This window comes from Alternaria postmessia (genome assembly GCF_024291825.1).
Source record: "Alternaria postmessia strain BMP 2775 chromosome Unknown scaffold_2, whole genome shotgun sequence".
NCBI classification, from domain to species: domain Eukaryota; kingdom Fungi; phylum Ascomycota; class Dothideomycetes; order Pleosporales; family Pleosporaceae; genus Alternaria; species Alternaria postmessia.
This window is the reverse complement of record NW_026260075.1, coordinates 208,231-223,879: the sequence shown is the minus strand read 5'-3', so window position 1 is coordinate 223,879 and position 15,649 is coordinate 208,231. Positions and strand designations below refer to the sequence as shown.

Below are 15,649 nucleotides of genomic sequence, written 5' to 3'. Positions count from 1 at the left end.
CGCGCATTCCCGTCGCGACTTGTTGAGCACCGCGTCTCTTTCACCTTGCCACGCCACCGGTCCCTCCTGAGTGCGATGCGCGATCTCGGTTTCGAATAATCTTCAGAACATGATGCGAGTCTTCCTCCTCGCACACACCTCCTGGATACCAGCTGTGCCGTCATGGACCGTTTCCGCTTTCGCCTGAACTGCATCGACAATTACCAAGCGGCACCAACAGACCTCGACCCTCCTCTACGGCGCAAATATGGTCCCGCGGGTCGCTTGGACGCGCCACAAGTCCCGGTAATTCGAGCCTTTGGTGCGACCGAGACTGGCCAAAAGGTGTGCGCTCATATCCATGGAGCGCTGCCTTACCTGTATTTGGAGTACAGTGGCAGTTTGGAGAGCGAGGTTGGTGGGTGCAACATAGCCCTTGGATAGGAACAAAACTGATGTTTCTTAGTAAATGCGTACATCCTCGACCTTCGTACCTCTATTGACCACGCTCTCGCCACCGCCTACCGACGTAACGCATACGATGGAAAGTCGTTATACGTTGGCCATATCTCCCTCGTCAAGGGCGTGCCCTTCTTTGGGTACAACGTCGGGTACAAGACTTTTTTGAAAGTCTACATGCTCAATCCTATGCATATGACGCGATTCACCGATCTTCTGCATCAGGGAGCAATCCTGAACAAGGTGTTCCAGCCATACGAGAGCCACCTACAATATCTCCTGCAATGGATGTGCGATTATAACTTGTACGGGTGTGACTACATCAACTGCGGCAAGGTACAATTCCGAGGACCCGTTCCAGACAGTGACGAGGTAGATGTCACTGTGCATAAGTGGCACGATGCCTCTATTCCTGATGAATTCATGGCCGATGAGGATCAGTATCCGCGTCAAAGCCACTGCACCCTCGAGGTCGATATATGTGTTCAAGACATCCTGAACCGGCACGAATTACAATATCGACCCATCCATCATGATTTTCTGGAACGTTCAAGCCAGCTGCCTCGCAATCCAGACGATAAGTTTGTGCCATCAATGGCTGGTCTATGGCGAGATGAAACTCGTCGGAGAAAACGTCGCATGGGTCTTTCGGGTCCTTCGAGCAGCCCATTCCCTGCCGAAGTTCTCGTGTCAATATCAGCGGATGAACGGGACACAAAGAAAGGTGGATGGATTCACGAAGAAGAATATCGAGAAATTGTCGAAAACTTGATTGTCGAGGAAAGACGAGGACAAGGAGAAGCAAGACTGGATACCTTCGTGAAGCCCGTCGCTGGTCAAGAACACATTAGGACTGCTGTAGAGAGCATCGAAGATCTCTATCCCGAGATTCTTTCTACACAACAACTCCCAAATGATGAGAACGAACTAGATGATGATTATCTGACAGAAGACGATGGTGCGTCTGTTGGTGTTGGAGCCCGACCGGCATTCGATGAACCGGGACCAAACCAGCTGCACAGTGACGCCACTACTGGCGACGAGCAAAATGAGAATCCAATAGACGCCGGTAATCAGTCCGATACTGAAGAGCAACAATCACTGGATCCCCTGACTGCATCATTACTCAAGGGCTCTAGCGACATGGAAGCTGAAGATGTGCTCATCGACGAAGGCATTGATTTGGTCGATCCGAACGATGATGGCGAACCACCCAGTAGCCCGATAAACACACGGAAGCGCTCTCTTGATTCTATAGACGAACAAGACAAGAAGCGTCAACGAGTAGCGGCCGTAACGCCAGGTACCAACAAACGCGTTTCGTTTCGCAATGCCCTTAACAAGGGTGAAGAGTCGCATCACCCTGTTCAGGCTTCGCAAGGAAGTACTAAAGCTCAGGGCCTGGGAGGACCTACTACACTTTCGTTTCCCGTAGTGAAGAATCCAAATGCACCGGGGACGATACTTCGCTTGAGCCAATCGAGGTATTCAAACTCACAAGAAGGACCAAAGACACCCGGACCGAAGTATCTTGAGGCGAAAGCCTTGCAACACTCCCCTACGACTCCGTGGACGCACCAGAAGACTTCGCCTATGATGCTCAATAGCAATACCCCAAAAGCTCGCACTCAAGCAGCCTCTCTAGTGCAGCGATTGGAAAAACTACAGAAGCACATACATCCTACTGTCTACTATGGCTGTCTACCTCCATCGGTTGAGGTTGTTGAAGGTACTTGGATGCATGCTGGACTCCCGCCGGTAATCTATCAGGATGCCTACTACAGCGAGGACAAGGATGTTCCGGATCGACCGAGAAATTATGCGGGTAAAGAGTTCATCCTACAGAACACTACGTTACCGTATCTTCCTCCGTTCGACCCCACCGGTGCGTCTCTTGCCAACATCGGAGAGTATCCGCTTGCTGTGGTAGACAAAAACAAGGAGACTACAATGAACCAAGCAAGGTCACGTCGTTGTGGCCTGCGTCACTGGGAGCTTGCTACACCTCCACCTACCTTCAAGGAGGTTGAGAGATGGAACAATCGGCGACCGAAGCCACGCAAGGTAGCGAAGTCCAAATCCGAAGCAGACGAGCTGACGCCAGCAACATCACGCAAGTTCAAGCCCATGAGTCATCTTTCACAAATCGAAGGTCCAACACAGAAGAATCCGCATGGCTTCAAATACTCTTTGAAACAAGATACGACCAGCGTCAAGCACGAGTCTCAATACATGAGCATCATGAGCTTGGAAGTACACGTGAATTCTAGAGGTTCTCTTGTACCAGACCCGGCTGAGGACGAGATCCAATGCATTTTCTGGAGCGTGCAGGGTGAGGAAAATGCGACTACCGACCGCCCACGTGCCGGCATTTTGTGCTTCTCTGACGAAGACGGCATCGCTCAACGAGTTGCTAAGCAAGCCCCAGTAGAGGTTGAATACGAGGAAGATGAGTTGGATCTGATCAACCGCGTAGTTGATATCGTCCGCCAGTTCGATCCGGACATACTCACTGGATACGAAGTACACAACAGCTCTTGGGGTTACCTCATAGAACGTGCGAGGATGAAGTACGAGTACAATCTGTGCGATGAGATCAGCAGGATGAAGTCGCAATCCCATGGCAGGTTCGGAAAGGAGGCCGATCGATGGGGCTTTACACATACTTCGACTATTCGAATCACTGGCCGCCATATGATCAACATTTGGAGAGCTATGCGAGGGGAGCTAAACTTGCTTCAGTACACTTTGGAGAACGTAGCCTTCCACTTACTCCACAAGCGCATACCACACTACCAGCATTCTGATCTTACGACTTGGTATCTAAGTGGCAAGCCACGAGATCTGGCAAAAGTGATCGATTACTTTCTAACACGCGTACAACTCAATTTCGACATTCTGGAAGCCAATGAGACTGTGCCTCGAACTAGCGAGCAAGCTCGTCTGCTTGGCGTGGACTTCTTCGCAGTCATCTCGCGAGGCTCTCAGTTTAAGGTAGAATCTACCATGTTCCGTATCGCAAAGCCCGAGAACTTCATCCTTGTTTCACCAAGCCGAAAGCAGGTCGGTCAACAGAATGCGCTTGAGTGTCTACCTCTGGTGATGGAGCCGCAGAGCGCGTTCTATTCAAGCCCGGTGCTTGTCTTGGACTTCCAATCGTTGTACCCTAGTGTGATGATCGCTTACAACTATTGCTACTCAACATGTCTTGGACGTATTGTCAGCTGGCGAGGCCAGAACAAGATGGGTTTTATGGACTTCAAGCGCGAGCCGCAATTATTGGAGCTGGTGAAAGATCACATCAACATTGCGCCAAACGGTATGATGTACGTCAAGCCAGAGATGCGGAAGTCGCTATTAGCGAAGATGCTCGGTGAGATCTTAGAGACTCGCGTGATGGTCAAGAGTGGGATGAAGCAGGACAAAGACGATAAAACATTGCAACAGCTGTTGAACAACAGGCAGTTGGCATTGAAGCTACTAGCAAACGTCACCTATGGATATGCGTCTGCGTCGTTCTCCGGTCGCATGCCATGTTCAGAGATCGCGGACAGCATCGTCCAGACTGGTCGCGAGACCCTCGAGAAAGCTATTGCGATCATTCACGCAACTGAGAAGTGGGGTGCAGAAGTCGTCTACGGAGACACTGATTCACTTTTTATCCACCTCAAAGGACGCACCAAGGACCAGGCATTCACCATTGGCGAGGAAATTGCTGCAGCCATTACCGCAGCGAACCCACGACCGATCAAACTTAAATTCGAGAAGGTATACCATCCTTGCGTTCTACTTGCGAAGAAGCGCTACGTAGGCTTCAAGTACGAACACCGGAACCAGAAGGAGCCGGACTTCGATGCAAAGGGAATCGAAACAGTCCGTCGAGACGGTACACCTGCGGAGCAAAAGATCGAAGAGAAAGCCTTGAAGCTTTTGTTCCGCACGGCAGACCTCAGTCAAGTAAAACGCTACTTCCAAGAACAATGCGCGAAGATCATGGAAGGTCGCATCAGCATCCAAGACTTCCTCTTCGCAAAAGAAGTCAAACTAGGCACATACTCTGATAGAGGTGCTCCACCACCCGGTGCCCTCATTGCCACAAAACGAATGCTCGCCGACCCGCGTGCGGAGCCTCAGTATGGCGAACGTGTGCCCTACGTAGTCATCACTGGCGCACCTGGAGCCCGCCTTATCGATCGCTGCGTCAGCCCCGAAACCCTACTGCAGAGCGATCATCTAGAGCTCGACGCGGAGTACTACATCAGCAAGAACCTTATTCCACCACTTGAACGCATATTCAACCTCGTTGGCGCCAATGTACGGCAATGGTACGACGAGATGCCCAAGACACAACGCATCCGCAACGTTTCAATTCCCATGGCTCTCAGAAATGATAAAAGCAATGCTGTTCACGCTGGTGGTAACACATCTCTCAAGAAAACACTGGAGAGCTACATGAAATCCTCACATTGCATGGTCTGCCGTTCGAAACTCACTACTTCCGCACCAGCACAGTTTCCACGTGGCGAAGTCAAACCATACGCCATGCTGCCACTATGTGTGAGCTGTCTCAAGCGCCCGGCGCATTCGCTACTATCGTTGAAGTATCGCGTCTGGGATACTGAGACACGTGTATCACAAGTTGACAGTGTGTGCCGGCGATGCTCAAACCTAGCCTGGGGCGAGGAAATCAAATGTGACAGTAGGGACTGTCCTGTGTTCTACACGCGCATCAAGGAACGCTCAAGATTATCGGCATTGCAGGATAGTGTCTTTCCTCTCATTGAACTAATGGAGAAAGAGGATGATGAGACATACCTGGAAAGGGAAGAAAGCAGAGTGAAAGATGCGAGTAAAAAACTGGCTTGGTGAAGTTCTCGCCATTAGCTTGAGTATTGGTCACATACATTGATTCCAGTGCGAGCTACTTCGAATCCAAAAACGTATAACAAGTCTTGATCTTTCCACCTATGATAGTCAGGATATCCTCACCCACCAGCCCCATCTCCCCACTGCCAGATCTCTTGATACCCCATTTCACCTTCGTCACCCATACATCATCTTCATCGTCATGTTTCAAGCACTCGACTTCATCTAGATATTTCATTAGTTCTTCCGGTCGTTCAAGAAGTCGTTATGACCCAAAGTTTACCTAGAGCAACAAACTCATCGCCTACTTCACCCATACTTTGTATCTTGTTCACCATTTCACTAATGGCCTCGTGTGATTTAAAAACACCTAGCGCGTCTACAAAGAGCACATCTGCGCTTGGTACCCAGAGATCGGTGATGGCTTGCATACGTGTAGAAACGTCTTTCTGACCGAAGATGGATGAGAGGTTGAGGAGTGTTAGGGATTTGGCACGGGATTGAGGGGTTGACATCTCTGTAAATGACGAGGTAGAGAGAAGTAAACGATGTGAGGGAGATTGTGTTATGTGAAAAGGTTTACAACTCGAAACGAGTGAGAGACCAGAGGTTTATGGCTTGATGGTATATTATATTAAGATGAGTCGTGAGTAAGCAAAAGCTATATGCACTAACGGAAATGGGTAGGAGAAAGAACCCTGCTCATGCAGCAGCAGTTCTGACATGGGTTAGCAGCCGCAATTGTAAGGATAGAGAAGCAGTTGATTATAACCAACACAGAGCAGGTCTCGATTGAATGCAAGGTCTACTGGCATATCAGTAATGTAGCATGAACTCTTCTATATATTGTCACCATCCTCCAGCTCTACAATGAGAACATCCAGACCATCAACATCTTTGTAAGGTGGAGGCGGTGGACTCATGTAAGGTGGAGGTGGTGTTGAATCCACCACATAGGTATCCAGGCAGGGCTCGCCTTTAGCAGTAACGGGTAGCCATGTATCAACTTCATTGCGACGCCCAACATCGATCTCACCTAATTCGCAATCGATCTCTGTGTTCTCCAATCGTTGAACAATATGATACGCTGTTTCGATTGCGAGGTAGACGATGAGGAACTGGAGAAAGATGGTAGCCATGATGATGAATGCAATCGATGACAAGAATGCGTCGTCAATGTCCTCAGGGGAGGACTCCATTATGATAGGGAGTTCGAACTGGGGATCTCGAAATATATCGGACATGTGGATATCGGGTTTCAAAGTTAGTTGACGCGGTGTTGGTTGACGGTCCTTTCCAAGTGGTGCTAAGAAGCATGAGCTGATTCGATGTATACCTGGACGCGGCATTGTGAAGTAGGTGCTGTGCAATTTTGATGCGTTTCCTTGTGAAAAACGCGGGATTATTACCATAAAAGGTCTATATATCATGTTGAATGCAAGCTGTGACTACAGAAGTCAACACAGAAGGAGGTTTCATGACAGAGTTGCAGCGACAGGCGGGGGCTGGGCAGTGCAGGATGTGGCACTAGTATGAATGAGGGTTAGTACATGCCCTTGACCGTTTTCCTACCTAGGTGGCCAGCCGGACGACTGATTCGCGCCCTCTACAACTTAGCCGCCATCAGCACTATCTCCCTTAAGACTCTTTCCTTTTCTTGTCGCTGGTTTCACCTTGGAAGTAATCTCCCGTTTCTGGTCGTGTGCTAATGCTCAGTCTTTCGTCCTTGGCAGTACTTTACCACTGTATCTTCAGCGAATCGCTGAGCGATCACGAAAGCGCAACCATTTCAAAAAGCATATAAGTGGCTTACAAAGGTATTGAAAACACGCATAAGCACTTGCGGGGCTAGCCTGTACAATGGCTGCATTCAGTTTCAGTTTAACATGCAAGGGACTATGACGCCAAGTCCACGCACGTACGGAATAAATCTTACGATGTTGGGGATGGGCCTTTGGGTCTGCTGGAGGCCTAGATTCTTAGGGGCAACATTCATTGGCCTGGCTTTGGTGAACGGTAGGATTGAATCGTTCTAGTTGTATTTCACTGGAGGCCCTCTGATCGCCGTGGGAATGAATCTCACGCAAGGCGGAATCCTGCTGATAGCTGCCATCGAAGCTAATATGGACTGCCAATGGATGCTGGCGGAATATCAGCGTATCAGCAAGGTTGCTTTGCCGGTCGCTGTATGCATTGAGAACAGGACGCATCTGGGGTAGCTGACAGCACGTCGTGTGTGATTTGCTAGTGGCTTCCAAGCATGTTCTATGACCTATCACAGCAGGGTGATGATGTCGCTAGCTCTTACCTCTCTCACGGTCACCTATATGAAGAAGAAGGCTCCCGAATACAAGCCTGATGGGCAAATCGACCCTTATCTTCAGTAGTGTCAACCCACAGTTTTCGAACAGCCTCGCAAACTCCTGCAGCATTGCATACTTTACTACAACGTCTATTGGAACAACACAAAGCCTTTTGATTCAGTGCATAGTAGCGGCCATCGCTTGCGACCTTGTCACATTGTTTGTCCGTACTCAGACGCCCAATATGGTGACCTTCGAGAAGGGTAGCTCAGCGCTTCCTAAGATCCTTCAAAACCTCACGGCTTTGCAGATTTCAATTACCGTAATCGTTCTTGTAGGAATACAGTCATGGCCATTGATTCGATATAGTAGTCTGATATAGCATTAGTTTTTCACAAGATGGGTCCTCCAAGGCATATACCGATTATACTTCCATCCATTGAGCCACTTCCCCGGCCCAAGATTTTCCGCTTTCACCCGAATACCAGTAAGTGTGCCTTCATGAACTGGAGGTGAGGGGTATACTAATCTCATGAATTCATATTTAGCAACTCTACGCTACGTTTACTGGTAGATTGCCGTTCTACGTTGCTGACTGTCACAACAAATATGGACATGTTGTGCGCATATCACCCTACGAGATTAGTTTTACCAACTCTGAAGCATGGCGGTAAGATCTCAAAGCCTACAGAACATGTATCTCACTGACCTCGTACCTTAGTGACATCTACGGTTACGGGTCCAAAACTGGTCTTGGTTCCGCGCCTCCAAAGCATTGGCCCCGCTACGGTACAAATCCTAACGGCGTGCCCTCCTTACTACAAGATTCAGACGACACGAATCACGCTCGCGTACGTAAGATTTTCAGTCCGGCGTTTTCGGAACGCGCTATCAAGGAGCAAGAGCCATTGTTCATGAAGTACGTCGACGATTTGGTACAGATTCTCAAAGACGGAACCGTCTCCAGCACTACCGGCACTGCAACATACGATGTGGTCGACTTATACAGTTTCACAACCTTTGACGTGATGAGTGATCTTACCTTCGGAGAGTCCCTCCATATGCTCAAGACTGGCACCTACGATCCATGGGTGGGTACGGTTCTCGGCTTCATGAAAGCAAGCTTGCGTATTAACCTCATCAACACCCACTACCCGCTCGCTGCTAAGGTTCTGAAACCCATCATGGAATTTCTGTTCTCGAAAACGCGATCCCGACTCTTCGACACGAACAGCAAGCGCGTCACAAAGAGATTAGAGAAGGGGAGAGAGAGTAAGGTTGGGGTTGACTTATGGGATCTAGTGCTGAATCAGGAAGAGAAGGGCAAGCAGGGTCTGAGCAGGGGGGAGATGGACAGCAATGCTACTACATTCATGGTAGCGGGTACAGAAACTACGGCGACATTGTTGACCGGACTGACCTACCTGCTACTGACACATCCAGAATGTCATGCGAAACTTGTCAAAGAGATCCGAACCACGTTTCAAGAAGAGGCAAACATCAACATGGAGGCTATCGCAAAATTACCATACCTCAAAGCGTGCATCAGCGAAGCTTTTAGGCTGTATCCGCCCGTTGCAGTAGGGTTATTGCATCTGACTCCTAGCGATGGATCAACAGTATGCGGACACTTTGTCCCACCAAATGTAAGTTCATTTAGATATCACGTCAATCATGTGAGCATAGCTAATTCAAATACCCCATAAGACCACCGTCTCAGCAACGCACTACGCCATGTACACTTCCGCCAGAAACTTTACCGACCCCCTTTGCTTCATTCCCGAACGCTGGACCGACGATGCAAGATTCGCAAACGACGATCGTGCGGCTGTGCAGCCGTTCTCTGTAGGCCCAAGAGATTGTTTGGGCAAGAAGTAAGATTTGCAACAGATATGATTGTGACGTCTGACTGACTGCTATCATAGCATGGCGTACCATGAGATGCGACTGATTATTACGAAAGTACTGTGGAACTTTGATCTGAAGTTGCCTGAGGGGAACGGGAATTGGTTCGACCAGACTGTGTTTACGCTCTGGCAGAAGGGACCGTTGAACGTGAAGGTGAGGATGGCGCAACAAGCGTGATGGGTGGAACGTCTGTGGTGTACTGTCTCTAGTGACAAAAGTCGTTGTTTGTATCATGAAATGGTCATACACGTTATCAAAACATAGCCTATTTACACTGTTGAAGATATGATCATTACCATCCCCACAGCGTCTTTATCGTATCACCGAATGTCGCTTGACCAGCCTCTTTTCTCTTCATACGAGCTACCCGTTCTTCGATGAATGTCTGCTCCAGTTGTTTTGAGACACCAGTCTGCGCGCGGATTTCACCTACTATAGCCATTCTCTCAATCTCTCGCTCTTCTGGTGTCAAACTCTGAAGCTTCTTTTCGTACTCCTTTCGTACATCGGGCTTGATCTGGCTCCAGACCTCTGTGTCATCCAAAGTGGTACTTGACTTGCCAATCTCAGCTACAGGTACAGCTTTCCGTGGTGTTGACGATGCGCCACCCACTGCGTCGACGACATTTCGTTTCGACAAGATGCTTTCGAATTTTGGTACTGGTCGCCCCTCTGCTTTCGCCTTCTCCATCTCCTCTTCTTGTTGTATCATGCGCTGGTAGAGTTTGTCTGCGTGCATTTGTATCCGCTCGTCTTCCTCCGGTGATCGCTCGTCCATGGTCATGTATCCCAGCGCCTTCAGAAATTTGGATTGTATATCGTAGCAGCGGTTGAACTTGCGCGACTCGGCGATACACATGGTTCCTGCTGACCACCACGACTTTGGATTTCGGAAGCATTCAAATTGTTCCATGTACTCGAGTGCACAGTTTTCCATGGCTACTCGTCCAATTGAGGCTTTGCGGTCGTTGTAGGCGTCTACGAGGTCTCGTAACCGGTCTTGCTCCGACTTTCCACGATCATCGATGATATTTTGAGGGGTATAATTCTTCCATAAGTCGGCATAGCGGCCATCCTGGAACTGCGATTGCGGCGGTACGACGGGTTTTTGGGCGTCTGTTTGTGTTTGCGGTTGCGATTGGGATTGCGTGTGAGTTGGCGATTCGGTGGGCTTTTCTTTGGGAGCGGGCGGCAGTGAGGGTTTCGGGCCAGTGGGCGCTTCTTTTTTGAGGAAGTCGCGGAGAGAGGGATCGAGTTGGTCTTGCCCGTTGGAGCTATCGCCGCTTCCCCAGAGCCAGCCCATGGTTGCGTCGAAGTATGTCTTGGTTCGTGTTGGCGCGGTGAGCAGGTGAAAGTTCCCAAGTTGCGGGGACAGTGAACATGGGTTCGGCAGTCCGAGCTTTGGGACATGTTCTAGCGCGTCTGTCTCACAACATCGACTCGATTACGCGACGAGACGACACCAACACCGACAATTGCTACGACCGACATTGTTATGGCGCCAGTCGGTATGTCTTGTTGTTCCATAATCCTGGATTTGGGGCCAGTGCTTACAAGCTCGTAGATCGCCGCGAACATCGACAACAACGCGTGCGCGGTGCTGGGTAAGACAATCTTAGAGATCCTGAGACACGCAAACGCTGACAACCACAGACCCTCATCTGTCCAGGCTTCTTTTGGCTTCAACTTCGGCGCTCTTAGCTCCCAACCAGCCAAACAACCCGCTCCTGCGCCTCAACCATCACCGCATCAAACACCAGCCCGAAGTACCCCTCGCGCTGCAAATGGCTCAGCACAGCGGCAGAGAAGCGCGTCGCTCCAGCGCAATAGTGCTTCCAAACGGACAAGTACGCCAAAAGATAACACGGTAACCCCGCAGTTAGGCAAGAGGAAGCGGGGTTCTCCAAACGCGCAACCGGGCGCAGACGATGGGGCGGAAGATGAGCTGAGTCCTGATCGGGAGCAGGCCGTGCGCTCCGTCGAGAAGAGCAGGAGAGTCGTCGGCACGGTTCCACCTATACGCGAGGAGCAAGACAATGTACCAGACGAGTTATCTATATTGGACGAGGGCACCAGTACTGTACGCGAGACAGTCTTCGCCAGATCTACAGTAGTCAAGCGGACGCCTCCACAAGTATCGTCGCAAATACGCGCGTCCCTTGGAAGCTCCCGCAAAAAGACGCCCACTACCGACAGAGTCGAGGAAGCGTCGGTCGCATCACGGCCATCGACGTCAAGACGATCCAAATCTACGGATCCTGGCCCAACCACACCCAGTGTGCTTCCGAACGGGCAACCGAGAACATCGTCCGCTTCACAGTCCGGAACTGTTCTTGAAACACCAACCGCAGCTCCAGCGCATGAAGATGGTGAGGATGAGTTATCGCCACAACTCAACGGATCCACACCACGAGTGGTTGGTAGCGAACCGCGGCCGCAGCCAATGACACAAGCAGAGACAGAAATGCATGTAGACGAGCTCTCTCCACCCAGCCAACCGACACCAATCCAAATATCACCAATAGCAAACGGCATATCAACGCTACAGATAAATGAGCATGAACCTGTGGAGCAAACCACTACACCGCTGCTGGCCAAACGCGGAAGACCGCGACGTGTTTCGGAGAATGAAACTGCGGAGCAGGAAACCCTTCCGGAACCCGCTACGGCGAAGCCCGCCAAACGAGGAAGGCCGCCACGAGTAGCAGAGGATATCCAGAAAGAAGAGACACCTCAAGCAAAACCTACTAAGCGTGGCAGACCAAGGAAAGAAGTTGCAGTCCAGCAAAGCGAACTTCAAGCAACGCCAGACGTGCACAAGTCAGACCAAACAAATGGCGTGGACCCCACGGCGAAAGAAGCAGAGGTTGTCGACGAACTCTCCCCTCACCATGAATGGACGCCTATTCATCCTCCGAAATCGACCACCCGGAAAAAGGATGTTGTTGAAATCTCTAGTGCAGATGAAGACTCGGACGCATCCGAAGAACCGGAAGTTGAAGAACCAGCTGAACCTTCTCCACGACCTAAGACAAGCAAACCATCTCCCGAACAGATGCAGCGCGTCAAAACTACGACGGAGAAGCCCCCTCGCAAACGCCAGAAGTTTGAGGGGCCGAAGCATGCCATCTCTATCATGCGTATCAAAGGCTCTACTGTTCGAGGCATCACAGTCGCAGACACTACGCGTACTATTCTAGAAGGAACAATCGACCAACGTCTCAGCCGTATGGCCGAGAAGTTGCAAGCCTCACAAGACTCCGCTCGGCGCAAGGAACTACGAACAGAGATCAATCTCTCACTGTCCTTCAAGGAGAGCCTTAACGAGAAGCTGCTAGACTTGCAGGATGCTAACGATCTCCTGAACGCCAACTTCAAGAAAACCAAGTTGCTCAAACGCGACAATGCCGAGCTACGCAAGGAAATTCTCAGTCTCCAAGACAGCAGGCAAGAGATTGCCATCGAACACGACAATATCCAAGCACGTTACGACGCAGAGAAAGCCGAAGCCGAGGCCAGAAATACCTTGAGTGACAACATGTTTGAGATCGAGGCTGCAATAAAGAACGGGCGTGATAAGGCACGTAAGGAAGGTAGAGAAAACGAGGGTCCCCAAATTCCACTTGGCATGCTACTGGAAACAGTAGGAAATGATGTTGCCTCGCGTGGTGGCGGTCTTCTTGCCAATATTAAGGTACTCAATGGGCTCTTGGAGCGAGCTGCAGGCTGGCTCGAAGGAAGAGCCTGATTGCACAGCGAATAGCTGGATGGCGTTTATTCTTGTGTACTTTCGGATACGATACCCGGCAAAACCGCCACCTTTGATATGATATTTGTCGTTCTTACATCTCACTGTCTTCATCTTGCACTGCCTCAACGCGAGTATAGCGAAATTTGAAAAGCTATTCACGAGGTCTAGACTGCGGATAGTCCTGTTTGCTGCAGTGCTACCAGGAGTAGTCTCGTGCCTGCTTCCTTTCGGTCTAGCGGCCGCATCGCAGATCTGGGGGCATCGGATCCGCTTTCATGCACATTGCGTAACCGTGCATCATCAAAGCAGACAATGACCTTGCTGTGCGCATCACAGGGTCCAGAGAACCGTTAAGTTAACAGTCCAGCCACCTAGTCTACGCTCATCTGACAGCTCCTTCTACATCTCGTGGGTTTCTGAGGCTCCGTCTATTCCCGTGTTGACACTCGCGCTTTGCCCTTCTCAGATTTTGACTTCCAAAGGCCAAAGCTTCTCATCCTCCTCGTCTGCAATTGTACAAGGTGCATCCAGCATAGACCCTTCCTTCCAGAAAAAGCAAAAGTCTTGTAATCAGCCTTGTGTTTCGCTTTCATTAAGGACCCCATCATTGTGTAGGTGGAAAGGCAAAGACGAAGAGATTAGCTTCTGCCGACCTCGGGAGTATCACCGGACCTATTCCACCAAGCCTACCGTTTCTCCGAAGTTCACCGGATTGATACACGACCCAACTGACGTAGATTGGTCTTACATCAACTAACTCCAAGATGACTCGCGGACCTATCACCTGCGACACTAGCCTCCCAAAAACACCGAAGACGACTTTAGCACCAGCCACGCCAACAACCTCGGTCGCACCCCCTAAGACCCCACCGTCGACGAAATTTCCTCGCAATCCGTCGAACAAATTCTGGGCCCAGGAACAGCAGAGGAGATTATTCCTGGAACACCTGAAACGATGGTCCTTGAGCCACGACTCGAGCACTTTCTTCCAAGGCAAGATAAGTTTGCTTCCTCCTGAGCCTGGTGTGAATGAGGGTCTGGCGCTGGGCAAGACTGTGACCTGTATCCTGACCGACTCGAGTTTTACGGATTTCAGGAAGACTGTTGCTATTAGACTTTTCAACCCGCAAAAGAACAGTAAGAAGGGCACGACAGGCCATTTTGAACGGAATATGAAGAGCAAGAGTATGGACCTATTCGGCAGCGATATGAGGCTCTCTGAGCGCCGAGAAGAATGTTATACCAGAGAAGAGGATGCTTGGCCATTGTCTCCGTCAAAGCCGAATCTATCGACCAGCTACTATTACAAACTCGTCATCCGTTACGGCTCTGGCTGGCTCTCAGCACGCGACTACCTAAACAAACTCTACTTCTCGCATTTCGCAGCTCGTTTCCCAGGCCGGAATGTTAACTGCGTCACGGGCACGGCCGACCACTTTTTCGGCGTTCGTTCCAAAGCTCTTGGTTCACCACCCTGCGATAGAGATACAGTACCCATCCAGCCGCTCTTCCATCCCTTCCAACGCCTGCCCACTGAGCTCCAGGAGATGATCCTCATGACAGCCGTCGGCATGACACGCGATTGCGATCTCACCAATGACCCACGCAGAAACTGCAGTAATAACCCGAAAGCCACCGAGAGACCAATCAGTCTATCAACCATGCTACGAATCTCACGCCATATCTACACCACAATGCAACCGTATATATTTCACAGCACGACCTTTCACTTCGGCCTAAGCGGTACTACAAACTTCCTCTGGCAATCTGGACCCGTTCATCGCCCTCAGATACGGCGTCTGGCTTTCCATTTTGGGAAGAATGCTTTACTCCACTGCGTGCGCTGGTTGGCCGCAGATCCCATCTTTGATCTCCTGGAACCCCCGCAACCGAATGGCGGTTCTGGGTTACCGCTCTTCTGGCGCTGTCAGTTGCGCGCTCTGGCACAGGAAGTGCATCTTTTGGAACTTGTTGTTGATATTGAGGGGATACCGAAAGCGGATATTGCCATGGTGGTTAGGATATTAAGGGGTGTGTTTGGCAGTGTTGAGAGAGTGAAGTTTGTGGATGGTGCTGCGCGCGGTAAAACAGAGGTTGTTGACAAGGGAGACGAGAGGTTAGCTGGCCTTGGGATAGGCTCGTGGAGGGACATGGTGAAGGGATACATCGAGAGGTATCGCCGCCAGATTGGCTGGCACAATTGGCATTTCAAGATGGACTTGGTGCCGCTGAAGGAGGAAGAGGTCGATGATTTGATGGATAAGGAGATGGAGTTTTTTGATAATTGATGACTGTGAATCGATGCTAACGATACAGGACGGGCGTTTCTTTGGGTAATGATCTAAGGGGAACGGGCTACGAATCATGAGTCATGCATTCAAAT

General features: G+C 50.3%; 7 protein-coding genes across 7 annotated transcripts; 4 read left to right on the top strand and 3 right to left on the bottom strand.

Moving 5' to 3' along the window:
• Positions 1-162: 162 nt before the first annotated feature.
• J4E82_000500 (uncharacterized protein) lies at positions 163-5,307 on the top strand (the record flags this gene model as incomplete). Its single annotated transcript, XM_051726821.1, has 2 exons — positions 163-397; positions 446-5,307. The coding sequence occupies 2 exons, from the start codon at positions 163-165 to the stop codon at positions 5,305-5,307; spliced, it is 5,097 nt and encodes a 1,698-aa protein (XP_051593246.1).
• Positions 5,308-5,359: 52 nt separating this feature from the next.
• J4E82_000499 (uncharacterized protein) lies at positions 5,360-5,819 on the bottom strand (the record flags this gene model as incomplete). The annotated part of the gene is made up of 2 exons (XM_051726820.1): positions 5,360-5,529; positions 5,588-5,819. 2 exons carry the CDS (start codon positions 5,817-5,819, stop codon positions 5,360-5,362), a joined length of 402 nt encoding a protein of 133 aa, XP_051593245.1.
• Positions 5,820-6,109: 290 nt separating this feature from the next.
• J4E82_000498 (uncharacterized protein) lies at positions 6,110-6,548 on the bottom strand (the record flags this gene model as incomplete). Its single annotated transcript, XM_051726819.1, has 2 exons — positions 6,110-6,112; positions 6,174-6,548. The coding sequence occupies 2 exons, from the start codon at positions 6,546-6,548 to the stop codon at positions 6,110-6,112; spliced, it is 378 nt and encodes a 125-aa protein (XP_051593244.1).
• A 1,303-nt stretch (positions 6,549-7,851) lies between these two features.
• J4E82_000497 (uncharacterized protein) lies at positions 7,852-9,692 on the top strand (the record flags this gene model as incomplete). The annotated part of the gene is made up of 6 exons (XM_051726818.1): positions 7,852-7,941; positions 7,996-8,094; positions 8,156-8,277; positions 8,329-9,253; positions 9,315-9,481; positions 9,533-9,692. The coding sequence occupies 6 exons, from the start codon at positions 7,852-7,854 to the stop codon at positions 9,690-9,692; spliced, it is 1,563 nt and encodes a 520-aa protein (XP_051593243.1).
• A 115-nt stretch (positions 9,693-9,807) lies between these two features.
• J4E82_000496 (uncharacterized protein) lies at positions 9,808-10,818 on the bottom strand (the record flags this gene model as incomplete). The annotated part of the gene is made up of 1 exon (XM_051726817.1): positions 9,808-10,818. One exon carries the CDS (start codon positions 10,816-10,818, stop codon positions 9,808-9,810), a length of 1,011 nt encoding a protein of 336 aa, XP_051593242.1.
• Positions 10,819-11,010: 192 nt separating this feature from the next.
• J4E82_000495 (uncharacterized protein) lies at positions 11,011-13,263 on the top strand (the record flags this gene model as incomplete). Its single annotated transcript, XM_051726816.1, has 3 exons — positions 11,011-11,023; positions 11,080-11,119; positions 11,169-13,263. The coding sequence occupies 3 exons, from the start codon at positions 11,011-11,013 to the stop codon at positions 13,261-13,263; spliced, it is 2,148 nt and encodes a 715-aa protein (XP_051593241.1).
• Positions 13,264-14,030: 767 nt separating this feature from the next.
• J4E82_000494 (uncharacterized protein) lies at positions 14,031-15,554 on the top strand (the record flags this gene model as incomplete). The annotated part of the gene is made up of 1 exon (XM_051726815.1): positions 14,031-15,554. One exon carries the CDS (start codon positions 14,031-14,033, stop codon positions 15,552-15,554), a length of 1,524 nt encoding a protein of 507 aa, XP_051593240.1.
• Positions 15,555-15,649: the final 95 nt, after the last annotated feature.